The following is an 18,398-nucleotide window of genomic DNA, read 5'->3' on the forward strand; positions in this document are numbered from 1 at the left end:
CGCTTCTGCAGAGGTGCTCTGGGAAAGCCGAGGTAGTGGCGTCAAGGTCAGGAGCAGGGAAGCCACGCTGGCACAACTACAGAATGAACAGAAAACAAAGGGCAGGCCTGCAAATGTTAAGGGTTTTTTTTTTTTACATTTATAGAAAAATAAAATCAAGGGAAGGGATTCTTTAAGTCCGGAAACGCTGGTGAGGCCGGTCTGGAAGCCCTAGTGCTGGGGTGAGGGGTCGAGTGTTTGAGCACAAAGTCAGGCCCGGGGGGCGGGGGGGTGGGCAGCAGCTCCCACGTGCGCTCTCACCATCCTGAGGCAGAGGGGCAGGGGGTCCTGGGCGCAGCCCCCACCTGGACCGGCTCTGGTCAGGGTCCTCAAGCCACAGGCGGCAGGAGCTCCCCAGCGTGTGGCAGCACATAGGTGCAGCGCCCACCCCGTGGCCCCAGAGGAGGAGGTCCGGGCTCTGCGAGCCCGTGTTTCTAACCAGGTCCCAGGTGCCCCACTGAGTAAACAGTCCCCGAGGGGACGCAGATGGGGTGCGGGAGGGTAGGAGAGCCAGAGGCAGGAGACTCTGCCTTCCTCCCCAGCCCACGCTGCAGGCGGGCCTAAGGGCCACAGCCCATGCTTGGCAGTCCGAGACGTGGGCTCGGGCTCGGCCCGGGGCCACCGTACCGAGTGAAGGCTGGGAAGGCCCGTGGACTCCGAGGGCCAGGAAAGGAGACTCCGGCAACAAGCAAGAGCTTTAGTAAGCTGTAGTCGGAAGGGCAGAGAACTCCGTGGTGTGGACACAGGCCCCCAGCCCTGAGTCCCTCCGGGGCTCCAGAGGGGCAGACCTGCTGCTACCATGAGCTGAAGTCCCCAAAGCCTCGGCTGGGCTTTTTCTTGGCCACAGGGACAGCTGTGCTGGTGGAAGGCTCTTCCTCTGCTGCCCGTTTCCTGGAAAGCAGAGACTCGCTCTAGCTGCTGGGCGCGGACCAGTCCCCCGCGCTGGGAACCCACGCCCTCCCACAGCACCTGCTCGGTGTGAGGTCACAGTCACATACCCCCGGGGCCCTCATGCACAGTGTCTCCGCACCCCCCTCCCGGCACCTGCTCACCCCCCATGCCCGGTGCTCACTCGCCACGGGCGGCATCTGACCCATGGGCACTGGGAGAGCAGCACGCAGACGGGACGCGCGCCCTCACTGCACTCACGTGGCCGCTGGGTTGATGTACTTGCCCACCCCCTGGCGGTATGTCTGGGGGCCCTGGCTCCCCGGCTTGGGCTGGTGGGTTTTTCCCGTGCTTTCTGGGGCTGCCTCCTCGAGCTGTGTCGTCTTGCGCTGCTCAGCAATCTGTGACGGAGCACGGCGACAGCTGGCCCGGAGCCCCGCAGGCTGGGCAGGGTCCCCGCAGCCCCTGCCCGCCTCATGGCCCCCTCACCTGAGCATCGGCCTCCTCGTAGGGGTCCACAAACACCGTGGTGGAGTCGATGCGGATCTCCTCCTAGCAGCAGAGGGGAGCAAGTGAGGGACGGCAGGAGGGAGCAGGCCCCTCCAAACCCGCCTGCCCGGTGCCCAGCCTGGGCAGCGGTCCCCCATTCTCCCTTGGCACATACCTTAGGGCGGTCGGTTTTGGGGTCACTCTCCACGTTCTCCATGGCTGTCAGTGTGTCAAAGCCCCCAACAACCCTGCGGCCGAGGGACAGGGGTACCTCTGAGTGTGCCCCAGGGCAGGGCACCCCCAAAAGCCAAGTCCCTGTGGCATGGCAGGAAGGGGGGTAGGGGATGGGCCTGAGAAGGTGCCACAGGGATGAGGGGCCTGGCCTGGGGCGGAGGTGGGGGGGGCGGGGGGAGGTCAGAGCAGGGCCAGCGGGCCACAGGTCCTCGCACTGCTTCCGTGCACCCTAGCGCCTTTTGTGTGACAGGCTGCCGAGCTAAGGGGTGTGACACGCATGAGGCCACAAGCTGGAAATACCATCTGGGCCTTCACAGGACGAGAGGACGTGGCCCAGACTTGCAAATTGGAACCAGCCAGAGGGGAGCCGAGGGGGGCGAGTTTGGACACGGCAGCTGGCCAGAGGGGACTAGAGCAGCCCGCCCCTCGGCTGGCCAGCAGAAAGGCCCAAGTCCCCACTTCTGTGTGGCCGTGACCGCAGCAGTGATGGTTGTGGGGGCAAGCAGGCACTGAGCCAGGTGTGGGAGCAAGGCAGTGAGGGGGTCCCACCCGCACCAACACCCCAGACCTCTTACCGCCCGAAGATGGTGTGCTTCTTGTCGAGGTACGCGCAGGAGCGAAAGGTGATAAAGCTGGGCGAGGGGGAGAAGGGGAATCAGGAAGAGCCTGCGAGCTCCCCACCAACCCCCCCCCCACCGCAGCCTGCTTGGCCCTCAAGACTTCTGGGCACACACCAGGCATCCCCTTCCCCCCAGAGCAGCTCTGGGAAGCTGGAGCTCCTTGTGTGCGTGGCCCCCACACCCTGCCTGGTCAGGGCAGGCCGTCAGCCAAGGCCGCCCAGGGGACCGGGCCCCCAGCTCTGCCTCCAGCCCCGGCTGCTGCCAGCTTCTGGCGGACAGACACCGTCAGAGCCCGCAGGCTGGGGGGGTACTGGACACCAGAGCCCGTCCCATCGTGACAGCAGCTGGAGCAGGGACTCTGAACTGAAAGAAAGGAGACAGGCAGGGAAAGGGAGCAAAGACGCTGAGGAACGTAGGTAAACACCCCTAAATGCTGACCTAGTAAATTTTGACATCGAATTCGGTGCAGAAATGAGTAAAATTTAAATGTCCAACTATGTGAACATGGGAGCTGGCTGGGCTGGGGGGGGCGGCGTGGGCAGGGTCTGTCTGCGAGGGAGGGAGAGAGAGATTAACTGGTAACTGCAGACTTTAAATCTACTTAAAGCCAGAAGTGACACTTAACTTCCAAAGCAGGAGAAAGAGAAAAGAAGAAAGGAAATATTTAAAAAAAAAAAGGGGGGGACACCAGGAAGTACGAATTAGGATAACAGAAAATATGGATACTGACTGGAAAGTTAAGTATGACCCTGAGACCGTCAGTTTGAATTAAAATAACCCCAAATCTAAGTGTGTGTCATTAAAAAGCCCTAAAACGTCGAGAATCTGGAAAGCTCCAAGTAAAAAGAACGGAAAGAGAGGTCTAACAAGGGACGGAGAGAAGCAGTGTGGGCCAGGCTGCCCTCCCAGGACACCGAACGATGCCGCCCACGTCCCGACGGCCCACGGCACACCCGGTCGGCAAGGGACAGAGGCTGAAACCCATTCCACCGGGGACAGCACCACTTCAGAGCCCACCAGGCCTGACCACACACGGCCAGCGGGCAAGTCTCCACAGACGCCAGGCGCCTGGGTGGCTCAGTTGGTTAAGCGACTGCCTTCGGCTCAGGTCATGGTCCTGGAGTCCCGGGATCGAGCCCCGCGTCGGGGTCCCTGCTCGGCGGGGAGTCTGCTTCTCCCTCTGACCCTCTCCCCTCTCGTGCTCGCTATCTCTCATTCTCTCTCTCAAATAAATAAAATCTTTAAAAAAAAAAAAAAAAGTCTCCACAGACGCCAACACCCACAAGTATGCAGACCTGAACTCTGGCCACCAAGTGGGTCTCTCTGCCATGCGTTTCTAACACAGGTCAGGAAGCTCAAAAGGGAACGAAATAGTCCTGAAGAGAAGGAAAGACAAGCAGTAACAGGGCAAACAAAGATGTACCAGAAAGGAAGTAAAGTCTATGATTCGTTCTTTGACCTAAGAAAACAGTGAAGAGGAAGCGCGTGCCGCCAGCACGTGCAGATTCGGATGTTTGCGGAGGTGGAGCCTGAGAAAGGAGAGAAACCGGAGGAAGCCAGTGAAGACAGAAACAGAAGGAAATTACATAAAACAAAACCAGAAAAGCCCTCTGTAAACCATTAAGGAGAGCAGGAATGCAGACACCACGGAAGTTTAGAAATCTAGAGAGGGACCAGTTACATTCTGGCAAAACAGAAGCTACCCAGATGGCGCACAAAGTGGAACCTGGCCAATGAATTAGCGTAAAGAATCCGCAAAAGCTGTCCTTGGCAAGCTACCTTACCAAGCAGACCCTAATGTAAGCTAACCCGCCCCAGGCACGCTGGGCCTCAGGCCCGACCAGCCAGCCCCGGCTCTGGCGTGAGGACTGCGGCACGCGGCCTAAAGCAGTGGCCGGCGGACCACCCGGTGCAGCGAGGACCAGCCCAGCTCTACTCCAGGACAAAACAGTGACAGCAAGGCTGGTCAACCCAGAGCTTCTATCCACAAATTCCAGAAGGAAGAGAAAACGGTCTGACCAGAGTAACAGATGCTAAGAGAAAAGCATCTGGAAACACAGCCTCTCCCCAAAAAAGTAGGCCCAGCAACAAATTTGATCAGATGGCAAAACAGCATGTAACCTGGCCAGCAGGATGCCCACGTCCTGTCTTTACAGGCCTGACCGTGAGGGGACTGGTGTTCACGCTGGAAGAGCGGACCACCTTGTGCTGATAAACGTGAGTATCTAGGAAACCCAAGCCACTCTTAATAAAAACTATTCGAATTATAAGAGAATTTAATAAAGTAGTCAGATCTAAAATCGACTTTTTAAAAAAAGATTCTTAGAGAGAGAGAGAGAGAGAGAGAGAGAGCACGAGAGCGAGCATGCACACAAGGAGGAGGGGCAGAGGGAGAAGCGGACTCCCCGCTGAGCAAGGAGCCCGATGTGGGACTCGATCCCAGGACCCTGGATCATGACCTGAGCTGAAGGCAGATGCTTAACTGAGCCATCCAGGCGCCCCCAAAAATAGACTTTCTCTATATGAACAACGGAATTGTAAAAGAATTTTGATTTTAAAATATCAAATTAGGGGCACCTCGGTGGCTCAAAATATATTCTGGAATATATTTTAAAATACTATGGGCAATTTTTCCAACTGGAAATAACTGGAAAAAAATATCTGGAATACAGATGCCTAATCTAAAAAGCTCTGAAGAAAAATACAAACCTCCTCATAAAAAACGAACAAAGAGGAAAAAGTCGACAAAGAACAAGCAGAAACAAAGAATTTTTAAAAATCAGAAATAATGAAACTCAGGTGAACTCCTACAGCTCCCAGAGAGGGAAGGACAGACAGGTCAAGAGAAACTCTGGCTGGATGGGCACCCCCATTCCACCCAACCGGACGGTTCTGCAGGGGAATCCCATCAAATGTGCAGGAAAGCCATCACTCCCAATGCCACCATTACCGGCCACCACGCTGCGCAGAAGGATCTCCCCTGTCCTGCCCACCCCACGGCGTGAGGCTCCTCCAGAAAACTGTCTTGCCACTACCCCGAAGATGCCCCTCCACCCCTTGCCCTGCCAGGCTGGGTCTGGCCGCTCCCCTCCCCACACTCACTCCCGTTGGGCCCTCACGCCCTGCCTTTCCATCAGAACACGGGGCCACCCAGGCCCGTACTTCCAGCCCATTCTCACCCCCTCGGCTGACCTGCTAGGACCAGCCTGGGTGTCGCGCGTATCAGACATTATCACCGCTGCAAGCACAATTCTCACACCCTCCCCAAGTCTCCCCATTTCTATAAATGCAGTGCACATCCTAGGCCACCCCCTGCCCCCCACCCCACCCCTGCCTGGGGCCAGCATCTGCCACCTCCTGCGGCCTCCCTGGGTCTCTGAGCAACCACCCACGCTCCTTCATGGGCACGTGCCACAAGGCACACACATGGGAGTGGGGGGGGAAGGGGGTGCTAGGAGTCTCCTCCAGGGCGCTGCCCGCTTTCTGGGAGGGATTCAGGTTGAGCACACCCTTTAGGATAAAGCTGAGAGGGAGGACCCACCCACAGGCCCCCTCTGACTCACAACTGAGACTTGTTGGCGTTGGGCCCCGAGTTGGCCATGCTGAGGATGCCCCGGCCCGTGTGCGAGAGGTTGGGCCGGAACTCGTCTTTGAAGGGCTTTCCCCAGTATGACTCCCCGCCTGCAAGAGGAAGCAGCATGGCTGGCAGCACCGACGCTGGATCCCGGCCCAGCGCCGCCAGTGGGACACAGCCCAGCTCCAGAAATGTGTGCTGAGTTCCGGGGGGCACCACCAAGTACTTCAGAAGGCAGCCCTGGCCCCGAGGGACCCTCATCACCATCTCCCCATGGATCCCTCCCCAGCCCCCCGGAACCCTGCGTGCGGCTGGACCCCTAGTACAAGGAGTAAAGGGTGGAAGCTGCAGGTCATGACTGCTCACACCACACTGGGTGAGGGAGCGGCCTGGGCCCTCGGAGCCAACAGGCCCAGAGGGGTCTCTAGAGCGGCCATAGGGCATCGTGTTGCCTCTCCCCAACCATCTAGACCTTGCAACCCTCTTAAAGTGAGAAAACTGAGGAATGTGCCTGAGGTCACACAGCAGGTTTGTGGCTGGCCTATCAGATCCCACATCTGGAACTCTCAGCACCGCACCGCGCCCCCCAACTGCCCCCCCATGGCCTACAGAGAAGCCAAAGCTGCCAGGGAAGCCCTCGGCCTACCTGTGCCTGTGCCGGTGGGGTCACCCCCCTGGATCTGTGAGAGGAATCAAAGCCAGTCAGCAAGCTGAGCCCCATGAGCCCGAGGCCCCGCCCGTGCCTGCGGCCATTGCCCACCGCCACCTGAATAAACTCCCCACCTGTTTCTGGTGAGAGAGCCCTCCCGGGCCACCTCTCTCAGGAGCCCAGCGCGGGGGGGGGGGGGGGGGGGGGGGGGTCAGCCCGCACATTCCCCGCCCCTGAGGAGGAGGGGCTCATGGGTACGACTCAGAGGAGTCACCTGCAGCCCTCGCCCTGGCCAGGAGTCCCACGGCCTCCACAGACGCGCAGGTCTGCAGCCAGTGCGGACTCTCGTTGTCACTCACCACAAAGTTCCTGATGGATCTGTGGAAGATGGTGCCGTCGTAATACTGCTTCTTGCAGAGCTTGATGAAGTTTTCACAGGTCTTTGGCGTCTACAAAACAGCCCAGATACTTCTGTGAGGTGAGGAGCAGCCGATGGGAGGATGGCAAGCACCACCCGGTGCCCTTATGAGGCAGGGGTGCTGGTCAGCTGCACGGCCCGGATGTGGTAAAGCAGGACCCGTGAGGCTGAACGGCGGACACCTGCATCTGCGGTGACCCTGAGCGAGGGCCGCCGAGAGACACTCGAGCAAGTGGCGGGCAGAGGGGTGTGTGTGTGTGTGTGTGTGTGTGGCCTGACCCCTTTCGTGTGATGGGTGCACACACCGCTGCCCAGACACTCGAGCAAGTGGCGGGCAGAGGGGTGTGCGTGTGCATGTGCGTGTGCGTGTGCGTGTGTGTGTGTGTGTGTGTGGCCTGACCCCTTTCGTGTGATGGGTGCACACACCGCTGCCCAGAACACGGGCCTAGAAAACAGTGCGCGGCTAACGGGGTCCCTTCCGGGGAGGGAACTGCAGGCATCAGACCTTCTAGGGACCAAGTGGAACGTTCGTTCTACCACAAACGCATACCAAGGGCAGCTATGGATTTAAGACCCCGGAAGGGAGCGCAGACTCGGGGCGGGGACGGCGGCCACACGCACCATGTCGCAGTGCAGCTCCAGGTTGAGGTCGCCCTTGTTGGTGTGCAGCCGCACGTAGCCCTTCTTCTTCACAAACTGGTAGCGCAGCACGTCCTCATCAATGGCAGCTGCAAACCAAGGCCCGAACTCTGTGCTGCCCTCTGGCTGAGGCAACACCCCTCCACCCCACACACCAGGCTCTGGGGAGAGCCCAAGGGTCGCCCCCAGCCAAGCCCGGGCTCACAGGACCCTGGCCGCAGGACAGGGTGGGTCTAGGGGTAGAGGGACGGGGTGGGGCTTGGCAACTGGGGGGGCGGGTACTAGAAAAGCCGGGGGGTCGGTGGGGAGGAAGGGGACCTGTTAGGCCAAAAAAACGAGAGGAAGGGGTGCGGGGCCGGTGCTGAGGCGGGACGTGGACTGGAGCCCAGGGTGGTACAGCCCCGATGGGTAGAGGGAGGACCTCCTGCCCCTGGCCCAGCCCCTGCTGCAGCCTCTGCCCGCCCCCCCAAGACACACACACACTTTCTGAAAGGGCCTGTCGCTGCCTGACCACGTGGGAGCTGCCTAAGCCCCCGTGAGGGCCAGGCACGATGGAGTGACGCTTGGGGGGGACGGGGGGGGCGGGCAGGATGCCTGCCCTCGGCCGCTGTGAGGCAGCACTGTTGCGATGGAGGTGCACGGGCAGCTACCTGCTTCGTGCGTGGTCTCTGGAACCATGGCGGTGGAGGTGAAGGAGGCGCTGACCTTCCCAGTGGAATAGTGCGCCTGTAGAGGAAACCAGGGGGCCGATGAGCAGCGGCCCGGGAGGCCGGCACCCCACTGCTCGGGGCCGTTTGGTGCCCTTCCTCCAAAAAGCTGTCCCTGGCTGCCACCCACAGAGCCCAACAGGGACTTCCGGGGCGCCTGGCCCTCTCCCTAAAGGCTCAGGGAGTGAGGGGACCGAGCGGGGGCACGTGCGACAGAGGGCCTGGACCAGGCAGGAGGCTAAGGCCCAAGTGGCCAAGGCTCTCGTGGCAACTGAGACCCTGGACTGAACTAGGAACTGGTCACTGCTGGGGTTCACAGTATGAGGGACTCTAATTCCTTTTCAAAGATTTCTATCTTCTACAGTAAACACATTGCTTTTTTAATCAGCAAAAAATAAGCCCCAATATGCTGTATTTTTATCCAAAACAGAGAAGGAGACAAAAAGGGGGATTTCTCCCCATTAGAAACAAATGCACCAAAATGCTAAGTGCTATTGTTTTAAAGGGGTGGGACTGTGAACAAACTTTCTTTCCTCTTGGAAGTTTTCCTGGATAGTTCTCTGGGAGCCACGGAGCCCCCCTATCCCCCATAGCCCTGCCTGAACAGGGGAAGGAACAGCTTTTGGGCCAGACAGGCCGGGGCACAAATCCTGGCACCATCACTGCCAACTGGGGGCCTCGGGACCAACCGGTGGGTGTTGTGAGAAGCAAACGTGACACCCAGGCAGTGGGCACCAGCTGTGCCCTCCCCTCAGCACCACGGCACCCTCAAACACCCCTGCAGTCTCTCCCTGGGTTTCCTCTGGGCACCATGTGACCAGCTCTGTCCCTTCCCCATTGTCCCAAGGCTGCAGTGTCCCATGGTAACCAGGCAGAGGTCCACCCAGCCTACCCACTCCAGGCTGCTGAGCTTAGGCCAGGGTGAGATACAGACCCCGTGTGGCCCCCAGCACATGTACCTGCCACCCCCAGCCTCAGGGCAGGCCACCTCTGGGCCCCCGAGGGGCAGCTGGGCTCTGAGGGGTCCCGGCTACCTCCCTTCAAATGTACCCCAGGGCCCCCACAAGCCCCTTCCCCCAGGACCCCCTTCCCCCAGGACCCCTCTGAGGGGCTGGGATGGGCAGGCTGGCTATGCCGGCAGCTGTGTGGCCCTCTGCCTACTCACAGCATTCAGCTTGTCCACTTTCTTCTTCTCGGGGACCTTCATGGTGGCCGCCAGGACCTCGTCCCCTTTGAACTCCTTGTAGAGCTCCTGTAGCGTCTCGCGGGTCTCGGCGTTTGTATTTTTCAAATAATAAGATGGGTCCTGTTTGGCCTTTTCTTCATCTACAAAACAGCACAGTGGCCCTGCTCAGCCGATCCCCCAGCAATGTCCCCAGACAGGCGTGACGGGGACAGGAGGCCAAAGCCAGCTGCAACAGAAGCCCGGAACAGGACGCAGGCCACGTAATCCGAGCCTCCACCCGGTGACACTTTCCTGGTGGCCACGATGCAGGGGAGGGGGTGCGGGGAAGAGCTTGAGGCAACAGGCTGCAAGGATGGCAAGTCAGCCCGCCCCCAGTTTCGGCTGTGGTCAGCTCTGGACTCTGTCCCCAGCTGCGCCCTGGCCCCAGTCACACCCCCCTCCCAGGACCTGTTGTCCACGCCAGAGGGACCCAGCAGCCCACACTCTTCACCCATCCCCGCAGGTGGGAACAGAGACAATTTCTAAGGAGCGAGGGGAGGACCTGGGAGAGGATGTGGCCTCAAGGGACCCTGGGGTGGAGGCAGGAGCCAGGCTTCCACTGTATGTGGCTGTGGGCACCAAGCATATGGGCCCCAGCTGGGACTCCCTGTGGGCGGGTGTGGGCGAGTGCGGTCCTGCCAACCTTGGCACAGAAGCAAAGCATCAGCCGGTCTGGGATTGAGCAAGGCTCCTGGATGCTCCCACCCCCAGCAAGGTGAGGGCTTTACCCAGAAAGCACTGACCTGTTTCACCCAAACCCCTGGCACCCAGGCCAGCTGTGGTTATACCTACCAGGATCTGTTATTTTTATGTTATTCTTCACATGAAAGAAATTGGAGACGTTGAATTTGTCCAAATTGGTGGGGTCCTGCAGCAAAACGAACACGCACAGCAGAGTGAGCCGGGCAGCAAAGGATGGGCAGGTGGCCTGAGGGTCCTAGGCCCGGAAGGAGAGAGGCCGGGGGCAGCACAGAGATCTGGGGTATTGAGCAGGAAATGGAGGGCACCAGGGGTCAGGAGCGGGCTCTGCCCAGGCAGGGCCACGAGCAGGGGCGGGGACAGTGGCACACTGTGTCCCCTTCTCCCCGGCACACGGCTGATGAGCACGAACGGGCGGGCATCCATCTAGGGGATGTGGGCAGACATGGGGCAGCCACCTTAGGCCTCCCACACCCCCCCAACGCTCCCTTCAGCCCGGCTGCCACGAAGCCCGCAGTGCCTCGGGCCCTGGTGACGGCGAGCCCACCCCATGGGAGGGAGCACACACGGACCGCTGATGAGGATGGGACACACCAAGGACAGGAACGGCCCACGAAGGCCACCTCTGGAGTTTCTAAGTCCAGGTCTTTCAGGAACCCACTCAGGGCTGACACCTAGAGGCACGTCCTATGCTCAACGCTGGGGCAGGGCACACAGCATCCTGTCCTCTCCCACTTGGGGATACGGAGATGGCTTTGGGGGCAGAGATGAGCAGCCCTGACACAGCAAGGATGGGCATCGGAAGGAGAGACGTGACAGCCAGACGGAAGCGGCAGTGTGAAGACCCGGGCTGAGAGAGAGCAGGGGCGCTGCGGCTGGGGACGCTGCCAGGAGCTGGGGTCAGCTGGGAAACCGCAACCAGGCAGGCCCCAGAGCCTGGGCGGGGAGGTGGGGCTGGCAGAAGGCACCCACCTGGAGGGTGATGATGTCCTGCCGAGAGAAGGGCTCATCCGTCAGCAGGTCTCGGAAGTTCTTGGCCTTGATATTTAGCTGCTCCACTGCCTGCAGCCAGGGAGGAGCCCACTGTTACAGTGGCTGCCCCAACCCTGGCCCTGGGTGGGTGCCAGCGCCATTCCAGGGCTGAGGAAAAGGAGGGCCCGACCGCGTGCCCACTGCCGAGAGCCCCATCACGGAGGGCGGAGCCTGCTGAGCCCCAGAGACTCGAATCAGCCATCTCAGCAAGGCTCACCAAAGGACACTCCCATGACACAAATGGGACATCAGCAAACGGGCTCAACAAGGCTGGCCATGCAGCTCTACCAAACCCCTCGCACCAAATCTGTGCACTCTTTGGGCAAAAGTGACCCCGGAGCCCCTAGGGCAGCACTGGCCACCCAGACCCTGCCAAGGCCAGGGATAGGTGGGAAAACAGCTCAGAGGGGGCTTCCCTGCCGCACGGCGCCAACACGGCTGCTGCTGTGCCCTCTGCCGGCCCACCCGGAGCAGCAGGCTGAGGGTGGGGAGCGGGGCCTGCCTACCAGCCTGCATCTGCCCCGCTGGGAGACACCAGCGGGGCAGGGGGGTGCTGGCTCGGCACTCCCCTCAGGCCTGGGCCTGCCCTCAGAGCACAGGTTCCCTCCCAGGGCCTGATCAACGAAGACAAAGACTGTGGGGCGGACCCCTGGGGTACAAAACCACGCCCCAGGTTTCTGGTCTGGAGGCCACAGGAAAGGCACATCTCTTCTTGACTGCACTGGTAACTCTCAGAACGCAGGCTCCAAGGGGCCAGGCTGTGCCCACAGTGCCTGGTGCATACTCAGCGCCAGCCCAGAGTTGTCCTGAGCCACACACCTGAAAAGCCTACATGTGACACAGTTCCTGAGAACCCACCTCATAGGTGTAGACGTTGCCAGTGGTCCTGACAGCTACGATGTGGGTGTTGTTGGTGAACACGGTGAACAGCACTGGGCAGTGGTACTTTCCTAGAAAGGAGGCCCATGCAAAACCAGAGAAAGGGCCAAGGTCAGAGCAAGGGAGGAGGCAGAACCCTGTCTCAGCAGGCCCAGAACGGAGACCCAGAGGGACAGTCAGCCGCTCAAGCCCCCTGCTCCAATCCCAGTGGGAAACTCCTAGTCATCCTGCAAAACCCAAGCCCTGCACCCTCTTCCCTGGAGGAGTCTGCACCATCAGCCCCCAGCCCACTGCTAGCAGCCACCACCCTGGACTCTTCCTCCTCCATCTCAGACCTTGCCACATTCCCTAACCTCCTACACCCTCGCCTGCATTACTGCAACAAACTCCCACCGCCCTCCCTGCCCCTGCCCCGCCGACTCCACACCAGGCAGCCAGGAAGCCCATTCAAGTAAGTCCCAACGAATACACTGTGGAAAAAAAGGGGGGGGGATATTTACAGATTACAGATTTAGGAGATAGCAACCACACGGATTTGCGTGGACTTTTAAAAAATCTTCATTTGAGGGGCGACTGGGTGGCTCAGTCATTAAGTGTCTGCCTTCAGCTCAGGTCATGATCCCAGAGTCCTGGGATCGAGCCCCGCATCGGGCTCCCCGCTCAGCGGGGAGTCTGCTTCTCCCTCTCCCACTCCCCCTGCTTGTGTTCCCTCTCTCGCTGTCTCTCTGTCAAATAAATAAATAATCTTAATTTGAAAACTATAAAAAAATGATTATGAAAGCATTCCAGAATTTTGACTACAGGCTGGATATCTGATGATACTAAGGAACTCCTGTTAAATTTTTAGGTGTGATGATAGTACTGATTAATTTTTAAGTCCTTATCATTTACAGATAAACACTGAAGTACTTAGGCATGAAATGACATGGCATCTGATACTTGCTTCAAAATTACCGAAGCCAGGTACCACAGGGGAGCAGATAAAATCACACAGCCCTGAGGGGACAGGAACTGAAGCTGGGTCATGGCTACGAGGCAGGGGATCACCGTACTAATTCTCTCTACTTTCATGTGTCTGCAGTTTTCAATTAAAAACAAAGCCAAAGGGGCACCTGGGTGGCTCAGTTGGTTAAGCATTCGACTCTGGACTTCGACTCAGGTCATGGTCTCAGGGTCCTAGAATTGAGCCCCATGGCAGGCTCCGTGCTCAGCGTGGAATCTGCTTGAGGATTCTCTCTCCTCCTCTCCCTCGGGCCCTCCCTCTCCTCACACACATGCCCATGCTCTCGTTCGCTCTCAAATAAATACATCTATTATTATTATTTTTTCTTAAGATTTTTTATTTATTTTTTGACAGAGAAAGAGATAGCGAGAGAGGGAACACAAGCAGGGGGAGCAGGAGAGGGAGAAGCAGGCTTCTTGCCGAGCAGGGAGCCCGATGTGGGGCTCGATCCCAGGACCCTGGGACCATGACCTGAGCCGAAGGCAGATGCTTAACGACTGAGCCACCCAGGCGCCCCAAATAAATACATCTTTTAAAACAACAACAAAGCAAAAGGGGTGCCTGGGTGGCTCAGTTGGTTAAGCATCCCACTTTTTTTTTTTTAAGATTTTATTTATTTATTTGACAGAGAGAGGGAGCACAAGGAAGGGGGAGCGGCAGGTAGAGAGAGAGGGAGAAGCAGGCTCCCCGCAGAGCAGGGAGTCTGACTCGGAGCTTGATCCCAAGACCCTGGGATCATGACCTGAGCCGAAGGCAGACACTTAACCTACAGAGCCCCCCGGGTGCCCCAAGCATCCAACTCTTGATCTCAGCTCAGGTCTTGATCTCAGGGCTGTGAGTTCCAGCCCTGCACTGAGCTCCATGCTGGGTGTGGAGTGTACTTAAAAAAAAAAAAAAAAAAAAAAAGTGCTTCCTGGTAAAAAATGTTAAAAAAAACCCCAGGTGAATGGTCAGATCTCGTCTCTCCTCTCTGGCTGGTAGCTGAGAGTCCTGTGGTTGCCCATGCCCTGCATGACTGCTCTGCTCGCCCCAACCCTGACCCCTCTGACTGTAGCCCCCTGCTTCCACCCCTCACACTGTTCCAGCAATACAGGCCTCCTCAGGGCCTTTGCACTGGCTGTGCCCTCTGCCTGGAATGCTCTCCCCTACATCCCCTCATGCCTCCTCTCTCATCGGATTCCCACACAAACCCCGTCAGCGTGTCCTGCTATGACTCTCTCCTCCCCGCTCCTTATCTTCGGTTGCTGGAAGCAGCAGCATCTGACACACTATGGGGAACTGTTTTCCAGTCTCCTCCCTCACCATAACGTAAGCTCCTTTTATTGCAGGAGCGATGTGGCCTGTTTTGCTCTCTGCACATGGCAGGCACTCAGTAAATACGTGCTAAATGAGAGACACACTGTGGGCCTCTGAGTCAGCCAATCTCAGAGCGGGGGGTCTACAGTGCTTGGCTACCAGCGTGGAGCTCCCTGACCTCCAAGACCATCCATAAACCACTGTGCTTCTGTTTTGTCAAGGCCACTCCCTCATTTACGGTGAGCCAGCACCGGCTCTGGGGCGAGACAGGCGTGTCAGGCCCCAGCATCAGGTGCCTCAGCATCTTGCCAGGAGCGCAGACAACCTCAACCGTGGCATCTGCATGGGCTAAGAGAACTGTGCCAGACCCACAAAGAGCCAAGAGCAAGGTCAGTGCCTGCGAGGGTCACCTCAGCTCTGGTATCTGACAAGAACAGTAGAGGGTGTGGAGGACTACCAAGCAAGATCCCTGGGCTGGGGTGGGGCTTCACAAGCAGTGGTGAGGAGAAGCCCAGCCGAAAAACTGCCCAGCAAATCCATCACACCCCCACACCTACCCGCCCTGGGCCTCTGAGCAGCTCCTGCCCCCAGCAATGAGCAGACCAGGGTCGCAGCTAGACGGGGGTCCATGCCCACAGGGCCCAACTGAATGCACAAAGGCCGTCGGCAACCCTCACGGCCCCACTGCCCTTGTGGGAAGAAGTGCCCAAAACTCAACACTTCATCCCCCACCCCATCCCCAGCTTTAAACTACCTGGACCTTTAAGGAAAAATTATGTTACATCGTTTTTTTTTAATTGGGGTAAAGTACACATAACCTTTGCCACTTTAACCACTTTATTATTTTAAGTAATCTTTACTGCCAATGTGGGGCTTGAACTCACATCACCAAGATCAAGAGTTGCGGGTTCCACTGACTCAGTCAGCCCAAGGCGCCCCTACATATTTGAAAAATTAAGTGTCCGGCTTGATCAGAAAGGAACGATGGATTCTGCAGAGAATTTGGTGAGAGGCAGGGCCATTGGGGTCTGTGGCACAGTCTTCGAATTGGCTGTAAAAGGGATCACTCACCTTCCTTGTTCTTTGCAAAGTTCAGCTTGATCAGGGACCTCCCGTCCAGTTTCTGGAAGAAGAAGAATCAGTAATTAGTAATAACAAGTAAGTGGCTGATATGAAGAAACACGGAGCCTATGAGGCTGGGTGAAGCAGAGAGATGGGCAAAGTCTCTGACCATGCAAGCCTTCACAGCTGCAGGCAAGAGGTAAAGCCGCAGGGGCCGCCCCATGGAACCCCCAGCCTCTGAGCGGCACACTGACCCACTCACAGGGGCGACCCCCACCTAGGGGCCAAGGGTAGAGGGGTGTTTTATACTTCTCAAACGTTAACACGTTTTTATTGTGAGCCCTGACACGCTGACTACTTCTGAAGTTAAAAATGAATGTATTTCTTCATCTGGCTGAGGGGTACACAGGCGTGCCCCTACTGTTCTGCTGTAGGACTATTTAAGAAAGAACATTAAAAAGTGGGTGGGGGAAGGAATCAACACCCCTACATGCTGAGTGACTGTGATGGGTCTTCTATTTTTCACAGTTCCTGCGCTGTCTGCGGTTTACCTCTTCTTTGGCACACCTTACAATGAAACAAAGTCCAGGCAGCCAGAGGAAAAAAGCTGCCGTGGAGTCGGGGGCCTGGGTTGGAGCAAGCGAAGGTGGCCGTGGAGAGACCCCAGAAGGGGGAGGCAAGGCTGCATGCCCGGGAGCGCCTGACTGAGGGCCCACATCCCGGCGGCCCCTGGCCACTCTGGTGCGGGCCCGGCCCTGCCTACCCGAGGCACAGAGGAAACGCTGGTGGGCATCCTGGGGCCGGGCCCCTGTGTCCTCGCGCGCCTCCCCCCACCTCCGCCCAGTGCAGGTGAGCATTCAACTCCAGGGCAGACAACAGGGTCCTCGCTCCGAGGCTGCTCCCACCAGATAGCCCTCTTCCTTCAGGCCCAGGCAGCCTGGGTGCATGACCCTGCACATAACATGCTCCTCCTGGGTCCCCGAGACGTGACATGGGCCACTCGGTGAACTGCCCTTGGTTAGCTGCCATACTGGGCCTGGCCAGAGGCCGAGGTTTTGGGGCCCTGGAGAGCACCTGTGAAGCAAAATGCCCAAAGCAACAAAAAGCGCCCCAGAGGCACCCGAATGACAATATCCACGGGGAAGGAGACCGAGGCCGTGAGGACAAGCATGGACAAGAAGATATGAGGGAGACCAGGGGCACAGTGGGGCCTGAAAGCCACCCCTGGGAGCGCAGAGCGCAGACCCTCAGCCTGACCCCGGCTGTTCCACTGAGGAAGGCGTGGCATTCGCATCAGGGAAGGCAACGCACCCCGAACACAAGCCAATCACGGGGCACAGGCAGGCAGCACGGACCCCGCAGGAAGCCCCCGGAAGCCCACAGTGGCTCCCAGTAGAAGGCCTCACAGGAAAACACTGCCAGTCACGCTTTCAAATGACCAAAACTGAGAAGGACAAAGCAGACACCCGAAGGACAACGCTCTCCTTAGAGAGGCCAGGCTGCAAGCACCACCTTAACCGTCTGAGAAAAAAGCCCACAGGCTTTCTCTGGTGGCCGGGCCCAGAACGTGCACCCCCAGTCTAGCCCCCTTTCTTCCAAGGGCAGGGAAGGACCACTGGTGAGCCACCCACCTGACCCGAGGGGCCCCCAGCACCCTACACTCTGTCACAGAGGCCAGAGGAGCCTAGACAGCACAGAAGGGCCTCCAGGACTCAGGTAACAAGACCTCCGCTAAGTAAAGAACCAATGACATTTCCCCTGTCCTACCTACGCTGGCAACCAGGACATGGTTCACACGGCTTGGCCCTCACTGCCTCCCCGTCAAGGCTCACAGAGCCCAGGTCCTCCTGGGCCTCCCTGATGGGGGCCTCCACCCTGCATGGCCTCCAGGGTCTCCGTGATAGAACTGACCTGGCCTCACGCAGCCTGCTGTCTTCCCCGTCAGGACAGGGCGTTATCCTAGCAGACAGGGCTCCAACGCCCTGCTCCGGCCAGCTCTCAGGTCCACGGCGCCAGAACCGGCTGCCTCCGTATTTCATCAGGTTAACCTCTCAGCTCACACATCTCCCCAGGCACCCTGGAGGCAACTGTCCTCCAAGGTCCCACAGAAGTCCCCACCCTCCCTGCTGGCCCTCCTCATCCCACCTCCACCCCAACTGCCTGCCCCTACTCGTGCACCCAAATCCCTCCTGCCACTCGGGGTCTGCTTCTGAGGGGTCTGCTTTCCTGCTGAAGCCCCACTGGCCTGGAATGCCAAGCTCAGGTTACATCACCTGGTTCCACCCGTCCGTCCCTGGCATCCCTGGCGTAGGACATGCTAACTGATCCAGTCCTCCCGAGATGGGACTGCACTAAAAGGCCCCTACTGGGCTCTCCCCAGCCCCAGGGAAACACAGACCCTGATGTGATGGCCCCGCAAGGCCCACAGGTCCATTTGTAACAGCAATGGTGGGTCCAGGCTCGCTGTGCCACCTCCTCAGCCTTCTTCCTGGTCCAAGTTTGCACAGCACCTCTCGTGCAGACAAGTGCACAGCCCCCTGGCTGCTCTCCCACCTTCCACCCTTGCCTCCCTATAGTCCCGTTTCCCACACCGCAGCCAAGGCGAGCCTTTAAAACAGTCCCGATCGTGACACGCTTCTGCCCAAAACCCTGCCTGACTTCCAGCACCCCCAGAACCTTCAAGGCCCGTGATGTGGCCTCTATCTACCACCATCTCCCCCCCCCATCCCTGGTCTCAGCTTTGACGGCGCTGCTCCATCCCCAAGAACCCCTCCCGCACCCCCACCCCCCCACCCCCGCACCCAGCTCCCTGCTGGTGACCGCCTCCCACAGCCGGCTGCCTCCCACAGCCGGCCGAGGCCGACAGCTCACAGGCCCTGCAGGCAGCGCAGGCTCACACCTCGCTGAGTAAGTGGCTGCAACTGAGGAACTGAAGAAATGGGCCT

General features: G+C 58.7%; 1 protein-coding gene across 1 annotated transcript in view; it reads right to left on the minus strand.

The window, feature by feature from the left end:
• Positions 1 to 133: 133 nt before the first annotated feature.
• The window catches only part of PPIL2 (peptidylprolyl isomerase like 2), a 25,613-nt gene continuing 7,348 nt past the window's right edge, over positions 134 to 18,398 (minus strand). The window contains exons 6-20 of the mRNA XM_027575555.2: positions 15,463 to 15,514; positions 12,072 to 12,163; positions 11,154 to 11,243; positions 10,275 to 10,350; positions 9,423 to 9,583; positions 8,201 to 8,276; positions 7,533 to 7,639; positions 6,853 to 6,942; positions 6,491 to 6,524; positions 5,834 to 5,951; positions 2,226 to 2,282; positions 1,592 to 1,664; positions 1,417 to 1,479; positions 1,189 to 1,328; positions 134 to 930 (exon numbers count right to left, since the gene is read on the minus strand). Of these exons, the coding sequence (XP_027431356.1) occupies positions 834 to 930; positions 1,189 to 1,328; positions 1,417 to 1,479; positions 1,592 to 1,664; positions 2,226 to 2,282; positions 5,834 to 5,951; positions 6,491 to 6,524; positions 6,853 to 6,942; positions 7,533 to 7,639; positions 8,201 to 8,276; positions 9,423 to 9,583; positions 10,275 to 10,350; positions 11,154 to 11,243; positions 12,072 to 12,163; positions 15,463 to 15,514 (1,326 nt within the window). The 3' untranslated portion in view covers positions 134 to 833. The remainder of the gene's footprint in view (positions 931 to 1,188; positions 1,329 to 1,416; positions 1,480 to 1,591; positions 1,665 to 2,225; positions 2,283 to 5,833; positions 5,952 to 6,490; positions 6,525 to 6,852; positions 6,943 to 7,532; positions 7,640 to 8,200; positions 8,277 to 9,422; positions 9,584 to 10,274; positions 10,351 to 11,153; positions 11,244 to 12,071; positions 12,164 to 15,462; positions 15,515 to 18,398) is intronic.

This window comes from Zalophus californianus, chromosome 14 (assembly GCF_009762305.2).
Source record: "Zalophus californianus isolate mZalCal1 chromosome 14, mZalCal1.pri.v2, whole genome shotgun sequence".
Lineage (NCBI taxonomy): Eukaryota > Metazoa > Chordata > Mammalia > Carnivora > Otariidae > Zalophus > Zalophus californianus.